The following is a 26,053-nucleotide window of genomic DNA, read 5'->3' as shown; positions in this document are numbered from 1 at the left end:
GGAGCGGAATTGGAATGGCGGCAACGATCTTAGGGGTGGAATGGAACGAGCCCATTTTAACCGGAATGGAATGGCCTGGCTGTCCCTATGATAGTTTCGGTTTCAATCCAATGGTTTCTGCACTTGCGCCCCTTGAACCTACGCCTGCGCATCGATGAAGAGGGAAATAATATTGTCGAAATAATATAGAGAGAAGCTCTCCGCGGTGAGTCAAAACTTAATTACTTTTTTTCGCGGAATTTAAGGAATGGAATGGGGTTGGCAAGCCATTCCAGGAGTGGGAATTGACCATATCCTCTCGATTCCTTGGAATTGAAAGGAATATATGGAATTACCAGACATCTCCACTCCACCGAATGGAATGAGAGCCCCCATTCGGCCCCTAGAGGCGGCCCTCCCTTCGTGGACCATTTAACGAAAAGGGCTTGCACGCAGTGGCGGATCCGGGGGGGTAACATCAGTTTATACATTGGATTTCCTTCACTTTCCTCCTACGCACTCCGACAAAGAAATCGCCCCCCCCCCCCCCCCCCCCGAGGGTCTGGATCCGTCTCTGCTTGCACGGAAGTGTATCGAGTATGCGGCTCCCTTCGACGAAGCAGCAAATCGGGGGTGTTGCAAACTGGGGAGTGTATGTGAATCCCCGAGCACATCATACCCAATGGAGTTGCGTTTGGTATTGAAAACTCGGTTCAGCTGCAATTTTTCGCTTACGAAAGCATTTATGGGAGCATTTCGGACACTAAAAATCGCAGTTGCAATTTCTAGTCACACACTATTGTTGCACATTTACTCCTAGGTATCGAAGCACACGAAGGGTATATTTCGCGCATATCCTACGTATAAATATTTTCATTCGTATTTGTTTTTCGGTAATATTATAGTTACAGTGCTCTAATTATGCGCATCCGCGCCAGAGCACAACAAATCTGGCCCCAGTTCCTTGGCAGAGGGAAACCTTGGCCGTGAAATTGACACCGCGCCCTGGCTAAAACAATAAAGAACGGTTGTTGGCGAAAGGGCACCTAGTGTGGTGATCTCCCTCTCACACATAAGACTGGCTGTCGGAGATGCTACGTACATTTGGTGCATCCTACCAGGCAAAAAAAAAGAAAAAGATGGATAAGAGCGATGCAAAACTCCATATTTTACATGTTGCATACGCTGCATATCATAATGTCATAGTCCCATGCGAGTATAAATTTTCTCCTTCAAAAATGCCTCTCGACACACAAAGGATGGGTATATAGAATTCAAAAGAATTCAGATGAGAATGTAGAAGGGTGATTCACGCACCACGCCTCGGCGCGTGAATAAACCTTCATTCGTTCGTTCGCTGCCTCCATGTCACATCACATCACGGGTACTTCTAGCGCTTCCCATCACTGTCTTGCGGACGAATGGTACAGAAAGAGGCATAAGTGCACCAAAATGTCACGATTCTCGAAAAAAAGAAAATGAAAATAAATAAAAAAAAGAAAAAGAAAACATGGTCTGGATCCGCCCCTGTATCAAAGTAAAAACAACATACTGTGAGGAACTTTAATGTGGACGAGTTAATCCAACACAACTGTCCATACGGAGCTAGTATCTCGATAACTCTCGCAGTTTCGGCTGAATATCGTTGGCAAACAGACACCCCGGCCCCTAGCTGTCAAGGTGGTTCCTACCTAGATTTATCAGATTTTCACTTTCTTTTCACGAACTATCATAACTGCAACAGATTTCTAAGTGTTCAAGGGGGAGGGAAGCTCGTTCGTTGTTGCCGTTCCTTTTGGTGTTGACAACCAGAGCTGCATGCTAGAGCAGCACTGCACGGGCCTAATTTTCAGGCCCGGCCCGGCTGCTAGGGCCCGGGCCCGACGTCTTCTATATATTTCCAGCCCGGGCCCGGCCCGTACCCAACTGTTTCCATGCTCAGACCCGGTCCAAGCCCGCCTCTGCTCTATTTGTTCTCGAGGTTCGGAGGCCGTATTTAGATTTACTAAAGAGCACAACGCAGCAAGGAAAAGGACGCAGCTAATTGGTGGAGAGTAAGGAGGTACACTCGAACGCAGCAGTGGCTGTGTTTCTGTGCCGGCAAGCCACTCTGTGCTTGGTGGTTGCTTGCTTGGGAACGCAGCGCGCAGCGGCGCGTTGCCGCTCATTTCTCACCACTGCCTCATCACTCATTGCCGCTCTATTGCACACGCTCCGGTGTTAATTCCTCTTTGTTGAACTCTCACGCGAACGAAATATATGTCAGAACACCTAACCTAAGCGACCCTCTTGCCGGACTCTCATAAAAACGAAATATGTCAGCCTCACTGACCCTCGTGCCAGACCCTCACGAGAACGAAATATGTCCCAACACCTAACCTAACTGACGCTCGTGCAGGACCCCACACCAATCATCCCCAAATGTGTGTGAGCAGGGATTTCCCTACACCGCCCCCCCCCAACCAGAGGGGGTGTACACCCTCCCTGCAATTTTGCAACACCCCCCCCCCCTCAAATTTTTCAGGTAACCCCACCCAACTCGGCCACCAACACACTCTGGTAGTGAGGCCGGCGCTGCGAATTACATCCTGTACTGTCAAACTTATGCTAGGACCACAGTCATACAGATGATCGTACCATGGATTTGTCCAAAATCATTTGAAAGTGACTGTTCAATGCACATATTGCGCGCATATATCAGCAAAAATGCGTGCGGGCACGCAAACTCAATGTGGATCATCAAGAACCATTTGCGCCCAACTCAATCAAGCAAGGTATTCTGATTTTTTCGTGTAAGGTTTTCACCTTTGGTTGCTCATTGAGCTTCGTGAGACAAGGTGCTAGTCTTTTTTCATTGTCGGTCCTGCGATTATGCATCTTAATGTTGAAATGCCATTCATAATGAATCTATATTCTAATGTACTGTGTTCTAACGTAATAACATGTACTAATAAAACGGGAAAGCTGTGCAGATATGTCACAATTGTGTCACGATTCTTTCCGTGTCTAAGAAAAATTCCTTAAGTGGAACGTTCACCAAGCATACCCCCCCCCCCCCCCCCTTGAAAGCTCGGCACCCCCCCCCCCCCCCCCCACCCCCAGCAGTGAATTTCTGGGGAAATCACTGTGTGTGAGTGCACGCGTGAAATCCAGACCCATTCACGAAATAAGCATGATCACATGTAAAAAAGTGATAGTTCTCAGATGAGGATACCTGATATCCCATACCCAATGGGGAAAAAAGTAACGTGAAAATTCAGCTGTCCAGTCTCGTGAAGTGAAATATGTTCGCGTACATGCCCGACCATGTCTGGCGTTGTCAAGCCCGTACCCGGCCCGGTGGCCCGAGCCCGGCCCGCCTAAAAAACGCCAAGCCCGGCCTTTCGGGTAAGCCCGGGTCTGTGCAGTGCTCTACGAGTGCTTCAATAATTAACTTATTTGCCTGTGCGTAACGCCAGAATGACAACGCCAACAAATGACATCTTTACACGTGGTTTATGCAGGAGCGATACAAGGGTGGTGCAACTCCGCGCAATTTGACGTAGCGATATGAACACGTATACCGGAACTGTCGGATGCAGTCTTGCAAAGCGCGTTCGCTACCCTGCTTTTTTCCGGTATGGATGTGAAGGATACGCTCCGTAGCATAAAATCGAAAACATAGAATAACGTGCGTCACTGTTTTTCCGCAAAACATTCTCGCAAAACACATACCTGGCAAAAACAAGTATCCAGCCCACTGCCACCATCGCTAACTTGCGTTGCCGACGCAGCGGCTAACAGCACGATGGCTGCGGAAAACGTTGGCGACATGTTAATTCACTCCAGCACTTCTTGTCGCAGATACTCTGATGTGAAACACCATTTGACACCGATCTTTGAAGTAAGCATTATGGAGCAGATCCCCATCTCTTCCGTGTACTTCAGCGAAATTGCAAAATTCCCATATAGGACCCCCCTCCTGGGAACAAGGCTAACCGGAAGTCGCGCGTCGCTAGTAATAAATTGCGCTGTAATGTGCAAATTCTGTAGTGAGGTTAGGTTAGGTTAGGTCAGTACATTTTACACGCGCGGGGGGGGGTCCGGGGGGGGTTCCCCCCCCCCGCAGTTGTTCGAGACTGTGCTCACTTCCGTCTAAGCCTCGTTCCCAGGGTTAGATCGGAGGGGGTCCAATGCACTGATCTCTATGTATAAAGGCTGGATCGCGCATGGGAGAGGGGCTCGTGGGGGAGAGGCGTGCCTTCGGGCCGCCATGTTGGTGGGCCCTAAAGTGCTGTGTGCGCCCATAGAAAACAATGGGAGGCAACAGAGATTGTGAGTATTTATTGCGCTGCAAGCATTTGTCGTTGTTTGTCATCACACAATTTTGTAAGGTGCCAGTATACTGATGTATCCTAACAGTGTTTCACAGGTGTCCTGCCGTTCGATTCTTAATTACGTTATGTTTTGCATTCCGAAACTAGACCGTCACTGCCTTCTGATCCCGAGATCGCGGGTTCGAACCCGGCCGAGGACGCCAGCAACTTGGTGGCAGGGTACAAGTTGCTTAGACACGCCGTCTTCCGCGAGGGACGTTAAATACGGGGTGCCGTGTGATGAGCTTTCATCGCACGTTAAAGAACCCTCAGGTGGGCAAAAGCAATCCACAGACCGACCGCTGTGGCGTCGCTCATGATCTCAGTTGTCTCGCGACGTAAACCCCCAATTATTATTATTAATTAGACCGTCACTGCAGTGCAGCGCTGGGGATTGTACTACAGCACGTTTCCCAGCCAATATTTCAATAAGAAACGACTCGAGGTTAACAACAACCATGTATATAATATCCCGTACTGCGTTCTGGACAAAAATTGTTCCATAAAGAACGGTCCGGGAAGAGATATACTCGCATGGCAGAAAGAGATCGTTCTGTAGAATCACAGCCGTTGTTTTAGCCGTATATGCGTTTAGTATGATTTATATCAAGCATCGCCTTAGCACGAGTCTCTTAGTAAACGACAGCGGTGCTTTGCCTCGCAAATATGGACACACCGAAGCAGCCCAAATAATTACTTCACGCAATTAGATCACACTCTTTAGGACAGTTAATCAGGTATAGTGATGTAAGCTTAATCAATTAAGTTACTTAGAAAGTGGTAACACCTCCTTGAGACACAGGACTTATCTCTTTTTGAAGAACAGCCCTTCTATGTTTGTTTGCTTCTTCCTTTATTTGTTCTGATTATTTGCAGGCGCGGTTGTGCCAAACTGAATGTCCTTCTCCAGCGCTCATATGCTTTTGTTGGATACAACTGCAGCGTGAGAAAAGTTTGTCATGCTTGTTATGTGGAGCATGTTCGAAAAAAATGCAGCTCCACATATGGTCTTCAAATTGCAACAGGACTATTTGGAGCTTGAAACAGTTGTGATTTTGTCATTTTGGCCCTCGTGTACCCAGTCTGTGAAACGCAAACAAAAAAGTCTAACACGATATGCTTTTGTAATGAAGATCACTGATGATGAGTAAAGAGAATATACGAGTTCAAGTTTATTCAATATTTTATATTATTCATTATATTATTCAACATTTTATGTCAAGTTTATACAACATCAAGTTTATTCAAGTTCAAGATTTATTTCTTGCACTTATGCGTTTCAGGATACAATGAACGTGCAGGGAGGTCGCAAAAGGCTACATTTATTGTTTTGTGACCTTGCTACAATGGCAATATATATTTTAGGAATGACAATGATCAGGTACGCTCTCTAAATTTGTAGCACTCAATTTTAGGTTGGAATGAGCAATGAATAGCAACTTCCATCCTGATATTTTCTCATATATGCTAAATTTTAAATTTAATGTGATCGAATACGTGATAATATAACAATAATATATAAGAATATAATATGTGATAAATGAATGTGATCAATCATTATCATCGTCATCTAAAAGGGAGTGTGGTAGCACTGCCGTGAAACCAGGCACGATTTCTGAAGATCTTCTATGACACTTTCCGCAGTTTGCACACTTTTCTGCAGCGTCAGACTCTCTCATAGGAGTTACTTTTCAGTAACGGTGACTCCCATCTTACATTTTAATGTGCGAGGGCTCTCTTGCACTACACATGTACGGTTTCCAAACTGCAACATGACGATTTGGAGCTTGAAACTCGAGCCCTGGTGTACCCTGTCTATGAAGTGATACCAACTGAATCATGTCTGAAACGTGATGTTTAATGGAAGATGGCTTTCTTGGTTGTGCGTTCTGCGTGACAAAGATGTAACACGATATGCTTTTGTAAAGAAGATAAGTGATGTTATGCTCTATGAATGAAGAGAATATACATTTTCCAAGTTCAACATTTATTCTGGCATATACGCATTTCAAGATACAATGAATGTGCAGGGAAGTGACAAAACAATACATTTATTGTTTTGTGACCTCCCTGCAATGACAATATATATCTCAGGAATGACAATGTACACGTACACTATGCAAATTTGTTGCACCCAATTTTCATACATGCTGAATTTTAAATTTTTGTTTTGCTGCCTATGTGTTCAGTGTATTACAAATTGCTTAATGCAAACAACACTTTGTTAATTTCAAGCTTTTTGCTCCCATCTAAGATATTCCTATCCTGGAGGAACTGCCACTTCGACACCATAAAATATTCAGTAGGTTTCACTCTGGCAGGCCCTGCCACTGCAAATTTCCTGAATTGAAACCCTTCAAACTGTGTCATAATTTTAAATACGTCAATATTCCTGCAAGTAGTTGACATGCTCGATGACACTCCTCCTGCAGCTAAGGCAACTAAAAAAAAGAGTTCCAAGAGGCCGAAGGTAAACCTACAGCTGCACGAGTGTGATCAACAGTAGTGCATTCTCAATAAATAATTTTCTTCTTATAGCGTACATATGCATGCCTATTAACTGGAACAATTATCACAGTTCCCTGACAAGTTTTAATTTCTGAGAGTGTACTGTAGAGGCTGCTTAGATCAACAACAGTTCATACAAGGTATTGTATACTGTGAATGCCTTTAAAAATCCCATGTGACACACATGCCTTTACTTTATGGAGGTGCTGTGGTAGTCAAAATTTGTGGGCATTACGCAGGTTCTGCACCCATTTCTTGAGTATGTTGAGGCAGCTGTGAAGTAACCTGCATTGATGATGATTATTCCAATTTTTATGGTGCATCGACAACAAAAGAAATAATACATCAGAACATTGGTTTGGGTGCAACCAGTTAAAAATGAATATGTTGTTTAATAAATGCATTGGACAAATGTTAAAACATCAGTTTAAAACATGGTTTACAATCCCTGTATCTTCTAAAAATTAAAAAGATTAAAAACTATTCTAAGAAGAAGTACAATCTCTAATTATTTTATTGCTGGGTGAAGGAGCCTAAAGTCTAAGATGTGTTTCTGATGTGAACATGTAAGAAAATATGCAGAACTGAGAGAGGCTAACCACAGTGCGTGCACTGAGGTTGTTCCTTCCTGTAAAGTAGAAACCAGTGGATGAGGAACGTGATACTTACCTGTACACCCAGCCGTATCACACTGCACAGATAATTCACTGGGTAGCCCTCATGACAAAACCTGTATTGAGAGACCACTTTTGCCTTAAAAACTGCTACAAATAGCACGACACGCTACAAATTATTACTATCGTAACAAGCTGACGATACAGCTCAGACACAAAGGCGTTATTCAAGTCGCGCCACACCACCGTTACGTAGGATTCTTTGTCACAAATCAAACCAAGGCACAAAACGATACCAATACATGAAAAAAGGTGACAATCGTGGTCTCATTATGACGTAATACCGAACTTGTGCGTGAAGGTAATTCAAAGAAATGAATGTGGCACTTGGCCACTTGCTTCCGCAGACAACACAGTGTACCATGCTAGCAATGCATGCAAAAAAGCGCTCGAGTGCTCGCACATATATTGATGACAACACTACCTGTGTAGTGTAACGTGTTCTTTCAAGCATATTATGCACTCAAACTGTATTTGCCGCCGGGTATAATGCAAGTGTGCTCGATTGAACGTCGGAAGAGCGATCAAGCAACCTGCATCCAGTGCACATTTTGGGCAAAAAAACACTTCATAATGGTCAACTAAATATACAGAATGGACGCCTATTTATTCCTCGATAAAGAGTGACTCACCTGTATAAATTTAGGCCCTGTAACCTTGCCAGTACGGTTGGTACGACCGTAATTGCAAGAAGTTGCCATGATCGCTGCGGCGACTGTTGTGGGTACGGTAAGATGGCGGCCGGTTTCTTCACGCTCGCGCTCCCTATCCGCCATCCAGCCTTTTACAATCGAGATCAGTGGTCCAATGTGGGATTTCTGGCTCACTCGTACTTCAGCTACACGCATTCGGGGGAAAATGTTGTCGTGCTGTTGTTAGGATGCACAGTTCCGGCGGCTTCTGAGCCACGGTAGCAAGCATGGAAGTGTGGGCGAAGTGACGTATTAGCCGTTCACCTGACAGTAATCTGACCAATCGACATTAACGACCGCCATTTGCGTCGGCAACTTGGGGCACATCCGGGCCTGATCCGGGCACATCTTTATGATTTCTAGGAATAGAATTCCTACAAAATAGGAGAAAAAATTGTGTCGACTTCTGTATATATACGGTCACGGTAATGCAGCAGATAATGGAAATAAATAATGCGCTAGTAATAAGCCAGAATGAGCTTGAATACAGCGACACGACGGCATAGCGGTCGTCGCGGCAACGTCGAATTTTGTAATGTTTGGATGTGCGTACATGAAATGTGTTTTGTAACATAATCAACCTGTCTTCTTACTGGGTGATTTCGCGAGGTACATGTGGTAAATTACGACCCTAAAAAGCTCTTATGGATTAGGGCAGCTCGTTTTAACGAATATTGACTTGAACAACGCCAAACGATTAAAAGGAGGCTATCTAAAGTAAACAACTTACCATCCTCTGCAAACATGAGGTCGTGGATTTTACGTGCGGTCGGTAACGCTTTGCAAGGATCAAAGCAAGATATGAAAAGACGGTTCCACAGTAAAGCTTCGGCTGTCATGCAAGGTGCGTTCTGCAAGGTCTCATGCATTCTGCTATGTGAACGTTTTTCCTCTGGCGCGATGAACGCTTGTAACCGCACATTACATTCGATCGAAACGTAGTGATGTTATTGCACTGCACGACAACCCTACCCACATGACTTGCCCTCCTCCTTGTTTTTACATAACTATGTATATAATGAAACACACAACCATAGGCGCCGACTGCGGGGGGGGGGGGGGGGGCGCGGGGGCCCTTGCCCCCCCGGAACGTGAACTAGGGGGGGCGCCGCCTCCCCCGGGAGGTCCCGCAAAGAGACTGACACCAGCCTTTGGGGCTCGGCGCGCCCGGGTCAAAAGAGCGAAGAGGCACCAACCCCAAAAATGCATCGTGCAATTTGTAAAATATCTATCCGCCCACCGTACTCATTATCACAGTAGAAGGTGAGGCGAAGAAACACAGAGGATGACACAACACATAGCCTGAATTTCGCCCAAAGCAATCAGATCAATGAAATGAAGCAGTCGAAAAGGTACCAGCAGCTGCTAGTGAGGTGTAACGGTAGGATCTTCGGAACGCATATCCGTTGGGAGCGGGTTCAACTCCCGCTGCTCCATTTCATTGACCATATATTGCGCGCATTTCCGGTCAAACACCGAGGATTCAATGCATTTTGTTCCTTTTGCACTCAGTTTTCAAAGGCGTAATGCCTTCAGTTGTGCACATGTTCACTGTTTACGTTCTTTCTGTTTTTTTTTCTTTTCTTTTGTTTTTTCTGTTCTTCCTTCCTTCCTCTTATTTCTATACCAGGTCTGCATACGTCATAGGATCCCGCTAGAGTGTGTGATTCTTCAACTTTAGTTTTGGGTTCTTCATTTTTCTTTTTTCCTTTTTTTTATATTTCTTTGCCTTTTTCTTCCCCCTTTCACTTTTTTGTTGGAATAACAAGCCGACATCCATCTGGCTTTCTTTTCCTTTCTTTTTTTTTCTTAATAAACATATCCCCCCCCCCTCCGCGCCAGAGTACTTACTTCGCGGTGCGCCCTTGCCCCCCCTGGGAAAATGAAAACTCTCCGCCTCTGCACACAACGAAGCACCATGAAAGAATAGTTATGAAACACATGCAGAGGCACCCAAGTATCCCGGCAAGCGTTCTCTGGTTTTGGAACCTCAAGCAAAGTCCTCAGAGACCAAGCTACTGCAACAGTTGCGAACACGAATTCTTGCATCAGGTCCAATTACAGTGGCAGAGTACATGAAGGAAGTCCTCACAAATCCAATGTCGGTAAGTTTACAGTGTGAATTTCAGACTCATGATGTTGGTTGCCAGAGCCTCATAAAACTGTTCTGTTCCCGAAGGGTTACTACATGCACAGGGATGTTTTTGGCAGTGCAGGTGACTTCACTACATCGCCGGAGATTTCTCAGATGTTTGGAGAGGTTTGAAAAATTTATGTGTCTACAAAAAAATGATGTAGCATTACTTGTACAGGGTATCTGAAGATAAACTATTTCTTCCAAGATAGGCTTGTAAGAAACAGCAAGAAGGGGTGCATATGTCTGGCATGCGCGTGCTGTTAGTTGTTCAGCGACATTGCAGCTCTTCTGCAATAGAGCTTTGTTGTAGTTCTTGATCCTTTCCCTACAAGGCTGTTTCTGCACCACTATCCAAGCAGGACAACACCTTCGCCCAATATTGACCGGGCATCGGCAAAATTGGTCCAGTGAAATGTACACAGCTACATCTGGAAAGTTTATCATCTGAAACCCTGTACATCACAGTTACATACTATATTCTTTATCTCAGTGAATCTTTCCTGTTGCAGCTAATTGCGGTTTGGTTCCTCAACGAATGGATGAAAGCCGGAAAGCCCAAACCACTTTATATCGTTGAACTTGGTCCAGGGCGTGGCACACTTGCAGACGACATGCTTAGGGTGCGGATGCATTCCTTACACACAGCGCTCTATGAATCTCTGCTGTAAAATTTAATAGTCCACAGCTGAAGATATGCAACTGTGACATAATATCGCATTATATGAGGTGCATTTTCTAGTAGGTGTTTTCAAAGTACAGCGATGCCATGGAGGTTGTGTCCTTGCACCTTGTCGAGATCAGTCCACACCTGAGCCAAATCCAAGAATTAAAACTTTGCGGTACAGTAAGTGTCGTGAAAGATGTGCTGGATGAAAGACCGGTCCACCTGAGGATACCCATCAAAAGCGAAAGTGAAGAGGTAAATGCTTGACCCTTCCAACTATCAGTTTAATTATTTAAAAATTAATAAATACAGTTTATTCACTGACGTTGCTCCTCCAGAGGGCACTAGCTTCGAAAAGGTGAAATCGCCGCCACGATGTAGGTCCCTCAAAGTTTGGTTCCGGTTTTCGTTTGCTGTCGTTACGCTATTTAGAGGACTATTAACGTTGAAAACATGGAAACACGGTACAAATAATATTCACACACTAACTTTGAAACTCCAAATGTACGCTGAGTGCAATGTGGGTGAAGGCTGGGACAGACATACAGGCTAGCGGGAGTGGCGCGCTCATGTGGATGACAACGTGTGAATAAACCTTATAAAGAGGCCTGACTTTTTAAGGTTATACCCGACTACATCCGACATTAACCCCCCCCCTCCCTCTCTCACCCCAATTCAAATCAGCAAAAACAGGGTTTAACTGATATTCCCTCGAAAACTGCTGGACCTGAACTCCTGAATTCTGAAGTCATTACAACTAACACCCAGCTGTCAAAACAGAGTCCCTGCTGCCTCTTAGATGCATTGACTAAATATTGATACTCTGTGTCTACTGGTGTGTTGTGTATTATGCAGAGTAAACTGAAGATTTACACCTGATGAAATCCAATTCAATCAGAACTGGTTGAATCAGGTTCAGTTCGACCATATTGCACCCAAATTATTGAAGCAAAATATAACCCGATATTTGCCCCCCGATATTGCTGAAAAATATAACACGGAAAAGTCAGGCCCTACCTATAAATAAGGAGGTACATTTACGGGTTAAACCCGATTCTGCACGGTTATTTCCCCTCGAACTGACATCCGACCAATTCGGGTTAAACCCGATTTCTCCCTGAATTCCAGTCACTATTATAGAGCTGTGCGAATATTCGAAATTTCGAATATGAAATGAATATCTGATGCTATTCGAATGCTATTCGCAACCAATTTTCAGTATTCGGAAATTTATAATATTTTTCGAATAGTACTGAAGTGAGCTATCGCTATCGCCATTCTGCAAGTGGGCTTCGCCTCATTACATCCAAGAGTTAGGTGAAGCCCACTTCACATTAACGCCATTGTTTTTTGGTGTGCGACTCCATTCTGCAAGTCGGCTTCACTACATTACACTCGAGCGTTACGTGAAGGCCGCTTTACACTGTGTACAATATTCTGTCACTAAAGTCTACAAATTTTGTGAGCTCATGGTCAACACTCTACTCTGGGCATTGCAGGTTCCGGTAAATGTACTCCCAACTTTCAGAGTTATGTTCAGTAACAGATGGAAATACGATGTGCAGTTTCGGAAAAAAGTACAGGAAATTCGCAATGTAAACATAGAAATGAGGAGATGCACACAAAGTAGGCTGTATAGAACATGTTGAGTAACTCTGAGTGCAGTTCATCCCACCAATGCAGTTCACCATACGCAACATAGAGGGACCCTTCTCTCACGATATGTTGTGCTGGGTGAAAAGGCTCACATGTTTGGAGCAGAACATCATCTAATGAGCACAACACCACAAAATATTTTGCCATGAGCTATTCAAAATTATTCGAATTCGATTCGCCATCTGAAGAGATTATTCGGATTTGATTTGCAGTGTAAGTGAAAAGTGTTCGCAATGGAAATTTTGCTATTCCCACAGCTCTACATCCTCAAGTGACGTCTCCACTGAAGACGAACAAAGGTCGCCACGTGTAACACGTGTAAGAGTGGGTCACTTACGTTCCCAGCAATACACCCATGTGTGTCAACACTGTCTATGCCTTCGGGGATTACCGCTGGAGGGTCACGATCTCAGGAAAAACAACAACAAAAGAACAAAATAGAGAGATTAGGAAAGGACTTAGACAAGAAGGAGAAACAAAAACGCCCGATAACACCCGAAGGCACAATTATCGCCCGATTTCTCCCCGAATTACAGATTTAAAAATAGCGCCCGATTTTTACCCCCCAAATCTGAGAAAGGCATTTAACCCGAAAAAGTCACTCCCTACCTATAAACCAGAAGAGTGCTCATGACCTATGTTCCATCTCAGGTGACCTACAAACAGAGCATTACAAAGCATGGAGTGCCAGTGGCCTGGTACAGACACTTGCATGACGTTCCACGGGGCTTTTCTTGCTTCATAGCCCATGAATTCCTCGATGCATTACCAGTACACAAGTTCCAGCGTACCAAAGAAGGATGGCGCGAGCTCTTCATTGACTTGGACGATGGTCCTGGTCCCCATCATTTGCGTTATGTTCTTTCAAGGGGACCAACACCTGCAAGCTTCTTCACAGACTTGGTAGGAGTTTCCTCTCATTATCCGTGGCAACTTTTCAAGCATGTAGGTTGATAAACGTCTCTCACAAAATTTAGGGCAGCGAAAAGAGCAGGGAATCTGCATTTAGAATTTCTCAAGGGCCGGTTTAATATTATCATGGAGCAGGTTATTGGGGGTACAAAATACTGGGTGTGTGCAGACAAAGCAGACCCGCGTTTATGCACGTAACACATTGCATGTGCACCGGACAAACTTCCGATGACGCACGACGACGTATTTATGCGATCAAAACCCACAAAAAATGTTGTGGTTGCCGAATTCTGCTTAACAAAATAATAGCCACGCAAGCTGCACTTTCACTAAGCAAGACACTTGTTATGTGTGCAAATGCGGGTTATCTGCTTTATCTTGTTATCTGAACTTTATCTGCGTACTCCCTGTACTTTTAATTACCCTGTGGCTTTTTCGCAGTGCAATTCATTTTTAAGAGACTGTGAAAAATGAGCTGTACACAGAGCGTCCGAAGCCCAGAGTCAGAGACTGCACCCACCAATGCAGCATAATTACTGTGTTGACAAAGCCGCCTGTCGAGCAACATTACTGCAAGATATATACCTTGCTCACCCTCTGATGGAGCCCTCAGAAGCCTGGCAAGGGATTCTTACGCGCATACTGGTCAGGGGCATCACACACGTGCTGTAGTATTCACTACAATTGTTTTCCTTGTGTGAAAACTTGTGATAGCTGTCAATCACTCTGCTCTTTTATGATGGCATACCCATCCCTTGTGTTGTTAGCGTGCATTCCTGTGGCAGAACTTCATAATTTTATACCAACTAGTAAAGAGGAGAGTTGTGCCACTAAATCAACGGTCTGTTAAAGTAGAGCATATATAAAGGATGCAGAAAACAAACTGTAGTTCTGAAGCTTTGAACAAAGAGTATTGAAGGCTACTCTGTAGCTCCCTTTGTGGTAACTAGCTGATGAGCGTAAACTTGAATTCACGAGAAGATCCTCCAGTACATACTTTCTGCATGATATACCATGTATTCACATGAACGACATTACCCAGGATACAACAGCGGAAGATGCGAACAACGTCATATAGTTTTCTGATATAATGTCGTGTCTTCATGTACACTGCTAACCGTGAGGAATATCCTGCGACACAGCCACAAGATATTCCGTAGCAGACAACAGGAAAAGGCGCTGACAGTGTTGTCTGCTGAGTGTCGTCTGCTAAGTGCGCAGTACGCCATTCCCGATATTCTGCCACCGTGTGAATGCTCAACATGGCACGGGATGAACTTCAGCTCTCTGCAGTGTTTTTGCTTTTTTCTTCCACTAGAACCTTCCGTGAGGGTGTCGCTCATGTGAATACACGGTTAAATACGAGGGTGTTTTGTTGGTGCTGGGCTCTGAAAATGGAACCTTAATCCTCACAGGTTGACACAGAGAAGCGTGACCATGTGGAAGTATGTCCCGAGGCCGGAGTGATCGTGCAAGAGATAGCAAGTCGTATGCACGAGAACGGAGGAACAGGACTCATAGTTGACTATGGACACGATGGAACGAAATCGGACACTTTCAGGGTACGTGTGTTGGCAACGTCTGTAAAATATGCACATACCTAGCAATAACTAATGGCGAATTTGCGTGGTCATTTCCTGGCAGGTTCCTTTGCCAGGTTCTGAGAAAATTGCGATTTATTGGTCAAAATATGGCAATCGCACATGTTCTCATGGTGCTTTCCTAGCGCCGGCAATTCACCACCTAGCACTTTTTTTAACCGGCCTGTACATAGCCGTGCAGCGGGTTGCCCAGCTGCATCGCATCGCAGTGCATCACATCACGTCACATCCGCAATAACGTGTTAACCTTTCCTACCCGAAAAGTGAAGCAGTGTTCTCACTCCCTCGCTGGCCATCAGAGCCAATAGGAGGTGTGCGACAGTTTGTCCCAAGTTACGTCAGACAAGTGTGAAATGCAGTTATTTGCATCACATGCTTTCGAGGACCAATAGGAGTGGCCGTAGCCACTAGCTACCGTAAAAACTGGACTATAGGTTGAGTTTTTTGTTTTTGTTTTAATTAAATCAGGCACGGAAAACTGCCCTCGTCTTATAAAGCGGTCAGTGGGCGACAATGAGGGCTGCAGTCTGGCAGTCGTGGTACCACGTGGTTAGTGCGAGCGGGCAATCAGAAAAGTGGGAGGGAGTGCATTACGCAGCGACGGCGACACAGCCCACGTGGTTCTGTGGTAATCTCTTCGGTTTCTCCTCGCTTATTGTGCAGTTATGCAACGTCAGTTTACTATGTACTTCAAGTTGCAAGTGATTGCTTGAGCCAAGGAACATGGCAACATAGGCGCCCAACGTTGGTTTGGTGTATCGGAAAAATGTGTACGCTACTGGCAAGGACAGAAAGCTGCACTAGGCAACTCACTCGAATCAGAAGGCGTTCTGTGGCAATGGGCCTTTGCACCCACAGATCAAAGAGGATCTTGCCGTGTGTGTGCATGGTCTACAGCAGAGCTCACTTCCAGTCACCAGTGAAGCGATACGGATAAAAGCTATGCAGCTCGCCCGTGCTGCCGGCCTTGACAGGATGCAATTGAAGGGCAGCGTGGTGTGGATGCGGTGGTTCATGAAGCAGAAGGGCATGAGTCTCCAGCGCTGGGCGTCTGTTTGCCGGAAGCTTCCCGAGGAGTACGAGGACAAACTTATGAACTTCCAGTGGTACATGATTCAGCTCCGGAGGACACATGGCTACTTGCTGGGCCAAATCAGCAACACAAACGAAATGCCGGTGTAATTCGACATGCCATGTCGCTCTACTGTGACAGACAAAGGAGTCAAAGAAGTGCTGTCGACTGGGCACGAACACTCACGGTTCACTGTGATGCTCGCATGTACAGCAGACGGTCGAAAGCTGCCTCCATTTGTCATTTTCAAGCGGGAGACGCTTTTCCCTGTGATGCGGTTGTGCGTCTTCACAATAAGGGATATGTGAGTGGAATCGTGTTGTCTGGAACAGGCAGCCAGGTGCTCTGCTGCAGCGACACAGTATGCTTGTAGGATTTCTTTGGGGGACACGGACACTCCTTCTCACGGACTGTGTCAAAGACCCACTGAGGGAGTCAAAAAGTGACCCTGTTGTGATACCAGGAGGCATGACATCAGTGCTTCAGCCGCTCAATGTCGTGCTGAATAAACCTTTCAAGGATCGTGTGTGCGAACTCTATAACGAGTGGCTACAGAAGGACAACCCGAAGACGCCAAGTGGTCGACCCTCTCGACTGCGTGTGAGTGGGTCGCAGCAGCATGGAGGGCACTTCCTAAGGACATAGTTGCAAAGAGCTTCAAGAAGTGCAGCATAAGTAACGCCTTAGACGGAACTGAGGATGACATGCTTTGGGCAAGTGGTGGTGAACATGCGTCATCCGACTCAAACGAAGAACCAGAGTCACCCCATGAATCGGACGTTGAGTCAAAGTGGAGGCAAGACGATCATTTAGGTTTCGTTTTATGGACTAAAGTGACTAAATTCTTGCGTTTCAAATCACAGCCTTTTTGCCTCGCTTTATATCTTTGGCTCTTCAGGTGTGTGGGGGGTCAACTTATACGCGGGATTGACCTATAATCCGCTTTTACGGGCTAACGTAGCTCACCATTCTGACACCAGAGTTCAACACATATGTGTGTTCAAGGGTTTGTGTGACACATGGAAAAATAATTTCTTCTTGTTCAATACACTGGTGTGCAGTGTACATTGCATGCATGCTGCATTTATCCACATTTATTGAAGTGTTTCAACCCCTTTAATATTCAAAAAGCGAAAGTGCGACTCAGGTAATGATTTGAGTGTCATGGAAATGGCTTGTTTTGAAGAAAAAGTGTTGTGTATAAATAGGGCCCTGTGTTATAGGGTAAAACCCGGTAGAACACGTTTTTACCCGCCGATTTGCATCATCACCACTTAGGGTAAAATAAAAAAAATTAAAAATACAAAATAAATAAAAACCCTGTAAATGAACCTTGCAAAGTGCCAATTCAGCCACCAGTACGGGCACTGGAGAACACAAAGCATTGGACATTCAGCACAGCTGTTCTGTATCTTGTGTCAGTCTCAAATGTGAGAAGCGCTCATTTGTTTATTTATGTTCGCTTTATCTCTTCTGATTACAGAAGGACTATTTCTATTAATGATTTGTTGTATAAGTGTGGGCTTGAGACCCTCGCTGTGCATCGTGGAAGGTCAAGGCTAAAATTTTTGTATTTGCTTCCTCATCACAAACTTGAATGCGACATTGTAAACTTTTTAACTCTGTGAGTTACAGGATCCAGGAGACTGAATCATGCGACGTCTCTAGAAGGACAGCCTTCAAAAATTGACGCTCACAAGTTTTCATTTTTGCAACGCACAGCGGGTGATTTGAACAGGCTGCCTGAGGAAGCTGTCCTCATTCAAGATTGTAATGGTTTTTGTTCGTGGCTTAATAAGAATGTCCACACCTGCTAGGACCCACATTATGAATGAATAAATAAATGAATAAATAAATAAATAAATAAATAAATTTTCTACCAGAAAACCTACTTTTCCACCCGATTTCACCCTGTTTTACAGCTCCTGAAGTAAAACTCGATTTTTACCCTCCGATTTTCAAAAAACATAAAACTCGAAAACACAGGGTCGTATGTATAAATAGCCTCGAGAGAGCTTTTACCAGAGTACCGTCACCAGAAGACCTCAAAGTAGATCTTGCATTCTGTGTATTTGCAGCTTCTTTAAATGGAGTTCCTCTCTGTGCACCCTGCATGTGTGAGGTCACCACAATGATGCACACACCGTATTTTCTTTAAATTTCTACGTAGTTAATTATTAAGTTAGCTATTAAGCCAGTTTTACTGGGCTTAGAAGAGTTTAGCCTACTCATAAGATAACAATATTTTTTGTTCTTTTTAAAGGCATTCAAGAACCACGACCTTCATCCAGCGCTTTCAGAACCAGGAACAGCCGATTTGACAGCAGATGTAGACTTCAGCTACCTCAAGAAGATCTTGAGCGGAAAAGGTGAAAAATATAATGTTTATACTATACGGAGGCAACATGGTTAAAAGTTTCAGGGTTTACACTGAACTAACCAGGATTTTATTATTCATAATGGAAATTGTAGCAACCCCTAATGTGTACATGAAAGAACGGATGTTCTGAGGCTGGAACAACATAGAAGGGACAAATACGTACACTGATGGTAGAGCCCTGAACCGGCAATCCAGAAGATGTGGGTTCGAGTCCTACAGCTGGCTAATCTTTTCAGTGACTTTCATCTTTCATCGTTAATTTCTTAGGCAAATTGAGGCTTTGTATGTATTTGTCCTTTCTATGTTGTTCCAGCCTCAGAACATCAGTTCTTTCTTGTTCAACAGTTGCCGCCTGCGTCGATCCCGTCGTATGAATGTGTGTATGAGTGAGCAAAAATGTAAGAGTGAAAGGAGGATGAGTGAGAGAGAGTGGCTGGTTTGTCCCTTCAGATGACGCCCCCTGGAAGTCACTGAGAAGGCGTGTTAGCTTAGCTCAATTGGTAGAGCCCTGGACCGGCAATCCAGAAGATGTGGGTTCGAGTCCTACAGCTGGCTAACCTTTTCAGGGACTTTCATCTTTCATCCCTAATGTGTCTTGATTTGGCAGCTGGTACATAGAAAGCTTTAGCATCAGCTGTGACAAGAGCTAGGCTGCGCTAAAACGTAATGGTGCCGTTGAATACACTACACTAAAACATTATTATGCAGCACCATTTATATTTTTGCTCTTCACTTGCACGAGATGAACTTGAACAGAGTGGTCTTAGCAGTTGGTGCAGAAACAAATTAGAAAGTTCTATTATGGTAAAGACATATGACAATTTACTGGTACATAGATGCCACAGATGAACATTGGACAATACGCATAAGGTACCACCAACCACAAATTCTTGTTTTACCCAGGCGGTGCTTTCTTGTGTGTTAGTTGGGTGCACTATGAATTCATATTGGTTTTCATATTGCTACATGCAGCGTTGACCTATGGGCCAGTAACTCAAGAACAGTTTCTCAAGAGTATGGGCATTGACATCAGATACCAGGTAAATTTTTTGGCAGTGTGAATGGGCATATTGATAAATCAAATTACTGTAATATTACTAGGACACTAAACCAAGGCATTGGAACTGGACAGTTTAAGGGACTATTGCATACGGCAATGTATGTACATATGTACGCCGCTTCACAGTCAACTTGGCCAAGTTTCTCTCCCAGAAACAGCTTACATATTAAATAAACTAGTTTTAAGGATTTGAACTCCCTCTGCAGCTAACACTGATGACGTTAAGCCAGGCACACGAATGGGAGCGTGGCGCAAGTGATTTTCTCCGAGGTCCTCTGCTTAGCGTTCGTTACTTGAAGTACCAAGTACTCAAGTAGTACTTTAAGTACATTTCTGTGTACCTGTACTTTACTTTAAGTACATTTTAAATCGTGTACTTTGTACTGTATTTAAGGTACTTTTTTTCCCGAGTACTTTCCCATCAAGTACTCCAGTACCCAAACTTGGACTCCAGACAAAAAATCACAAAAGAGTATCAAAAATGCACCTTGATAAAAGCGCTAAAATGACGGCAAGAAAACGTCATTTTAGCGCTTTTAGTGGGATGCAGTACCAAGAGTCCCAGTCTGACCCTTTAACCAAAAAGGGTTTTTGTGCTGTTAAAGAGCATACAGTTGAACCTCTATATAACGAATTTGTAAATGCTGACTCTTTGTTTCGTTAAATCGAGATATTCGTTAAATGGAACACGCCAAGTTAAACGAAGATGGCCGCCGCACTACCAGCGCCGCGCGTTCCGCAAAACGTCATTTGTCATGAAACAGGTACTAAGGTAAGAAGGGCACAAAATATCAAGCTTTATTCATTACATAATGCTAGGTAACACGTAATTTGTGCACAGTGTCGCTCTGAGCGTTCATTACCTTCGTAACTCCGGATGAACCTCGACTGCTTTCTCCTACGCTCGCGTATCGAAGTTTCTTTGGTTCACTTTCACTCATGACGTCCGGAAAGAACAATAGTACGCCGCCGAAAAGAACGAGAAATGGGTACATGTCGCGTTGACGCCTGCGCCGATGGAACCTTGAACGGCAGCGGCATCATGCCCATTTTACCACCGTCAGCATTAGCGGCGCGAACAAAAAAAAAGTAATGAAAAGGCACAAAACCACAACGTACTGTCGTCGTCATCAACACAAGCAGATAAGACTTCGCGAGGCGTGAGCAAAAAATGTCAGCAATGCGTGTTTTCTTGTCCGAAAATGGGTGCGAAGAGAGCCTCGCGCCGGCACGACGCACCGTCGCGGCGCACAGCATCGGCGCACCGATTACCGGCTGAGGCGAAGCACACGTCGGCACGTTCGCGCCCCCAGCACGTGACAACCGAAGTAACCAACGAAAACTCACGTAAAACCAACGGAGAAGGAAAGTTTCTCCTCCTTTTCTTTGTGGTTAAGGGGTAAAGACACGCGCAGGAGAGCCCGGGGACTTCGTTAAATAGAGGTGACCAAACGAACGTATTTCGCTAAATCGAGCTCAAAAATACATTGGCGTCTATGGGGACGCGCTCGTGCAACGGAAATTTTTCGTTAAACGGAGGATTTCGTTAAATGGACGTTCGTTATTGAGAGGTTCAACTGTATTTGCAGAAGCAAATTTATTGTTGAGAGGCTTGAAATGTTGAAAAGGTATTGACGCTTTTGATTATGTAAAACGAATGGAATGCAAAGACACGCCCACATTATGACACTGCGACCTGCAGCACAATGACTTGGTCATTTCAATTCTCCTAATGCGGGGTTATATGCTTTTTTTATATTGTTTAATTCATTGGCAATTAATAATCATTTGATATCACAATATGTGACTGCATTACATGATGAACACTGTGAAAGACACATGGATTATATTGCTGCAGATCACAGTCCTATAAAAATGATGGCTTACGTTGTGCTTCATCCTTTTTTACTTTCTTCATATCCTTTTTTTCAAACATGTTGTATTTCAAAAAGCAGCATGGAATGCCCAGAAATATATAATCTCCGTTGGCTTTTACTTTTTCCCCGTGAAATTTCCTAGCCTGTTATAGCAGAAAATTAGTACCGGAACACCACACTAGGGCGGGTGATCTTGGATCAGCATAATACATAATCACAGCACAGCTGACGGATTACCTCTCTACATGTACCTGCAAATTATGTCAACTGATTAAGTTCATATTCACCGGTTAGCACTTAACAACCTAGGACTTTATGGCTTTAGAGGATTTGTTAAGAAGGCTCGCTAAGGTTTTGCCAAAAAACCAAGACACAACCAAGACACAGATACTAAACAGTGAAATGCAAAGTGATACAAATTTTTTGTATCCCATGATGTTGATTAAAGTAGTTTTGAATATTCTTGCGTTTCAAATCACAGCCTTTTTGCCTCGCTTTATATCTTTGGCTCTTCAGGTGTGGGGGGGGTCAATTTATACGCGGGATTGACCTATAATCCGCTTTTACGGGCTAACGTAGCTCACCATTCTGACACCAGAGCTCAACACGTACGTGTGTTCAAGGGTTTGTGTGACACATGGAGAAATAATTTCTTCTTGTTCAATACACTGGTGTGCAGTGTACATTGCATGCATGATGCATTTATCCAACTTGTACTTGAATCCAAATGTAGTTGAAGTACATTTGGAATTGGGTACTTTGTACTGTACTTGAAGTACTAATGACCACAGGTACTTGGTACTTTACTTTAAGTATAATATTGAGGTACTTTGCCCATCACTGGTCGTCGCCATTCTGCAAGTGGGCTTCGCCTCATTACATCCAAGGGTTAGGTGAAGCCCACATCACGGTACTGCCATTCTTTTGGTGTGCGGCTCCATTCTGCAGGTCGACTTCACCTCATTACTCTCGAGCGTTAAGTCAAGCCTGCTTTACACTGTTTACAATATTCTGTCGCTACAGTCTACAAATTTTGTGAGCTCATGGTCAGCACTATACTCTGGGCATTGCAGGATTCACTAAATGTACCCCCAACTTTGAGAGCTATGTTCAGTAACAGATGGAAATATGTGCAGCTTCTAAAAAAAAGTACAGGAAATTCACGATGTAAACATAGAAATAGAAATTAGGAGATGCACACAAAGCAGGCTGCATGGAATGTGTTGACCGACTTTCAATGCAGTTCATCCCACTAATGCAGTCTACCACACACAACACGGAGGGACCCTTCTCTCACGATATGTTAAGCTAGCTGAAAAGGCTCACATGTTTGGAGCAGAACATCATCTAATGAGCACGACACCACAAATATATTTCACCATGAGGTATTCGAACGAATTGGTTTTTCTTGGAACGAATTTCTGGTTATTCGAATTCGATCCGTCATCCGAAGAAATTATGGGGATTCGATTCGCAGTGTAAGTGGAATATTTGTAAACTATTCGCAATGGAAATTTTGCTATTCTCACAGCTCTACAATATACTAAATGAAAAGTCCTCGGTAAATACGCCGCCTTTCGCTTACCAATGTGAGTTCTGAAGTGACCATGTTGCATGGAACACGTCCAACGTTAACAAGAAACAACATTCCACAAGTCGATCACAGACTCTCCATGACACACACAGACGCCGTCTCCTCGTTTTCCCACTCGCCTGCCCAGCTCTCGGTGGGTTGCCAAGGCTACCAGGTTCCTCCAGCTGCTCCCTGATTGGTCTTGTCCGGGTGATGTTTCCAGAGAGCGATTTCCGGAATACTCTTGATATGCGTCGTCTGCTCTTGCCGTGTGTTACATCAAATTGCATAGGAACAATGCTACCAATTTGCTTTGGATATTCGGTGATGAACGCGAAGTTAAACGGCACCATAGTTTCGGAATCGACTGGGACGGATGCGATAATCCCTTTAAATCAAAAAGTGCAATTTCATTGTAGGAATACATCATGTTCTACCAGGTTGCTTTCTTTCTTGTTCATGAAAATTGTGAAATGGAGGGTTATAGATCTCATTGAACAGACAAGGATGTGTAACTGTTCATTTCTAAAAAGTTCTGGATGTGATTTCTATATGCACTACAACAGTCTGGTTAAAAAAAAATTGCCTGCATTGTGTCTGGCATTGTGTCAACCTGCAGGTGCATTTCAGGTGGCTGGCTTGACAGTATTGTAGCCGAACCTGAAAAAAAAAATCTGGCCAAGTGGTTTTTGTTTCACTTGTGTGTAGGTGGCAAAAAAAAGAAAAAAAGAAGGGAAAAAAAATCCCATTGATACTGAACATACAAACATTGTATTCCATTCCCAGAAACTGCTTCAAAATTGCGCTCCAGAATACAAGCAAGAGTTGGCATCAAGCTATGATGTGTTGACGAACCCAGAGAAGATGGGCGAGCGGTACAAATTCCTTGGAATATTTCCCCTGGACATGAAGAAGGAACTGGAAATGCATCCACCGGCAGGATTCTTTGCCCCAGCCTAATGTAACGAGGATACTACAATCACTGTGCAACAAGTTGGGAGAGATGATATTGTACAAGAGAGACAAGGTGCATGGAAGCGTAGTCCTAGTCATAACAAAAAATTGTTTAAGAAAGCCTTTATGTACGTAGAATTGTAACTCCTCATGCTCTTTAACCACCTATGAATGTGGCTCAAAAGCATGAAATAGTTTATCAATACTGTATTTGTAGTATAGCATATATGTTTCTTTATAAGCTGTGACTTGGTGGTAATTTGGGGGGGGAGGGGGGGGGGGCGGTGCAAGAAGCATGTTCTTATTCATATCCTGTGTCCTTGTAATTGAGGGGCTTACCCCTGAATTCACAGATGTGACGTGACTTGACCACGCATCTCGACTTGTGCAAGTCTGTGCCAATACCTGTCTTCGCTCAAGGCAATTTGCGTGTTTCCTGAACCCTCCCGCTGGCTTACTTCATCAAGTTGCAGCGTGCTCACTTTAACTGTATCTGGGAGCGAGACTTCCATACAATTTTGCACTTAAATTTGCCTTGCAGTACGAAAACACGATATTTCTTAGCATCAGGACACCTGTTACACCTGTCGCCTGGCACCAAGGCTCGTGCCAAGCCCTTTAAACAAATAGATGATGCATCAGCTTATCTAAAGCCAAGACAAGGCAAGATTCTGTGTGTCATGTGGCTTCAAGAAGCTGCCATACTGGAGTGCTACCCAAGACTGGTTCAAGGTTGCCCGAGCGCCGAGTCGATATTTTCAGTACACGTGTCAAGTCGAGCTCCCTGCATAAGAACGCTTCAAGCCGAGGAGTGTTTCTGAAGTGCACTGACACTCTTCACAGGCAGCTGCAAGTCAAGTTGAGACGGATTTGGGGGTTAATGACTGATTATAAGAACCTCCTGTTGACCATTGGTTTTGATTATATAAACACAAAAATGGCACACAAATGTAGGGATTCCCGCTGAAGACATATCCCTAGGCACAGCTGCGCAAGGCAGAAGCAACACACACTGGTGCTGAACAAGGAAACATTCTTCGATGGTGGCTACTTTCTGACTAGAGCATAAATGGTGCTGTTTGATGTGTTTTAGGAACTAAACAGCAGCTGTGCCAAACCTCCTAATTTCAGGCATAGTGTTCACAAGCATGGTAGCAGACTGTCATGGTGTGTAGCCACCTTCACTATACCCTTGTGCACCAAGAATCAAGTTGTGGCAGCATACAAGCAAAAAAAAAAAAAACTGTTTATTGTTGGAATGGCCAAACAAGTATATATTACAGTAGTAGCTGAGACAATTGAATATATCTACTTCAACAACTGCCCTGTATTGTTTCTTTATGTTGGTGCTTACAGCTGGCAAAATGGAGCGTTTATGGTTATACAACCATCGAATTCTGTATACAACATTCCTTGTACTCAGATCACAAAATAAATAAATATTTACAAGACACAGTGGTCAATGATTACAAGATAACTAATGCATCTGTAGTAACACCCCAACCATTCCTTGCTGCACGTTACATTAAAAGACTTGTAGCATTTTACCAGTATACAGTTTTGCAAGCACTTGGTCCCTAAATTGTTCCCGCGGAATATACTCGTCTTAAATAAACACACCCGTGCTGGAATGACAATGTCCCATCAGCACTAGCTGCTGTCTCACCACCATGCGGCAGCGGCTTGTAGCACAAGGTCCATTTCAGCGGAGGTGAAGTGAAGACCCGCAGCAATAGCATTCAGCATGTGCCTTCGGGATGAAGAATCTGCACACAGCAGGTACTGCAGCACAACATTCTTAAGGTATTGCAGGTTCACACTGCCTCCTTTCCCAAGGTGTTGTGAGTCCTCCAACTGTCTCAGACGCAACCTTCGAGCAATAAAAAGAAATGTTGCCATTACATGCAGGACAGATATATCCCAAATAAGTTGTTGAAGTAGGTGCCAGTATACAGTAGA

At 44.2% G+C, this 26,053-nt stretch overlaps 3 protein-coding genes and 1 long non-coding RNA gene across 8 annotated transcripts in view; 1 reads left to right on the top strand and 3 right to left on the bottom strand.

Moving 5' to 3' along the window:
* The window catches only part of LOC135396648 (ero1-like protein), a 41,664-nt gene extending 37,758 nt beyond the window's left edge, over positions 1 to 3,906 (bottom strand). For both annotated transcript variants that reach the window (XM_064627738.1, XM_064627737.1), the window contains exon 1: positions 3,694 to 3,906. In XM_064627738.1, the coding sequence (XP_064483808.1) occupies positions 3,694 to 3,792 (99 nt within the window). In that variant the 5' untranslated portion in view covers positions 3,793 to 3,906. The remainder of the gene's footprint in view (positions 1 to 3,693) is intronic.
* A 2,266-nt stretch (positions 3,907 to 6,172) lies between these two features.
* On the bottom strand, positions 6,173 to 8,333 carry LOC135396652 (uncharacterized). The gene is made up of 3 exons (XR_010423485.1): positions 8,149 to 8,333; positions 7,512 to 7,572; positions 6,173 to 7,127 (listed from the first exon to the last, which is right to left on the bottom strand). It is a non-coding gene; the product is annotated as an uncharacterized LOC135396652 (long non-coding RNA).
* Positions 8,334 to 8,714: 381 nt separating this feature from the next.
* Positions 8,715 to 25,545, top strand: LOC135396647 (protein arginine methyltransferase NDUFAF7, mitochondrial-like). 2 transcript variants are annotated; one of them, XM_064627734.1, is made up of 10 exons: positions 8,715 to 9,052; positions 10,156 to 10,313; positions 10,388 to 10,468; positions 10,855 to 10,965; positions 11,088 to 11,264; positions 13,317 to 13,568; positions 14,993 to 15,139; positions 18,514 to 18,619; positions 19,603 to 19,670; positions 19,732 to 22,029. In XM_064627734.1, exons 1-10 carry the CDS (start codon positions 8,953 to 8,955, stop codon positions 19,765 to 19,767), a joined length of 1,236 nt encoding a protein of 411 aa, XP_064483804.1. In that variant the 5' UTR covers positions 8,715 to 8,952; the 3' UTR covers positions 19,768 to 22,029. The 2 variants fall into 2 exon arrangements, with proteins under 2 accessions (XP_064483804.1, XP_064483803.1); XM_064627733.1 differs by lacking the exon at positions 19,732 to 22,029 and adding an exon at positions 23,927 to 25,545 and having other exon boundaries at positions 8,716 to 9,052.
* The window catches only part of LOC135396646 (GRIP and coiled-coil domain-containing protein 1-like), a 29,883-nt gene continuing 29,156 nt past the window's right edge, over positions 25,327 to 26,053 (bottom strand). For all 3 annotated transcript variants that reach the window (XM_064627730.1, XM_064627729.1, XM_064627732.1), the window contains one exon: positions 25,327 to 25,964. In XM_064627730.1, the coding sequence (XP_064483800.1) occupies positions 25,757 to 25,964 (208 nt within the window). In that variant the 3' untranslated portion in view covers positions 25,327 to 25,756. The remainder of the gene's footprint in view (positions 25,965 to 26,053) is intronic.

This window comes from Ornithodoros turicata, chromosome 6 (assembly GCF_037126465.1).
Source record: "Ornithodoros turicata isolate Travis chromosome 6, ASM3712646v1, whole genome shotgun sequence".
Lineage (NCBI taxonomy): Eukaryota > Metazoa > Arthropoda > Arachnida > Ixodida > Argasidae > Ornithodoros > Ornithodoros turicata.
The sequence above is the reverse complement of the archived record's forward strand: the minus strand, read 5'-3'. Positions and strand labels throughout refer to the sequence as shown.

Coding starts and splice junctions, on each gene's coding strand:
- LOC135396647 (XM_064627733.1), top strand. CDS start 8,953: ATGAGGTCGTGGATTTTACGTGCGGTCGGTAACGCTTTGCAAGGATCA. Junction 9,053..10,155: donor AGCTTCGGCTGTCATGCAAG/GTGCGTTCTGCA, acceptor AAACACATGCAG/AGGCACCCAAGTATCCCGGC. Junction 11,265..13,316: donor TCAAAAGCGAAAGTGAAGAG/GTAAATGCTTGA, acceptor GTTCCATCTCAG/GTGACCTACAAACAGAGCAT.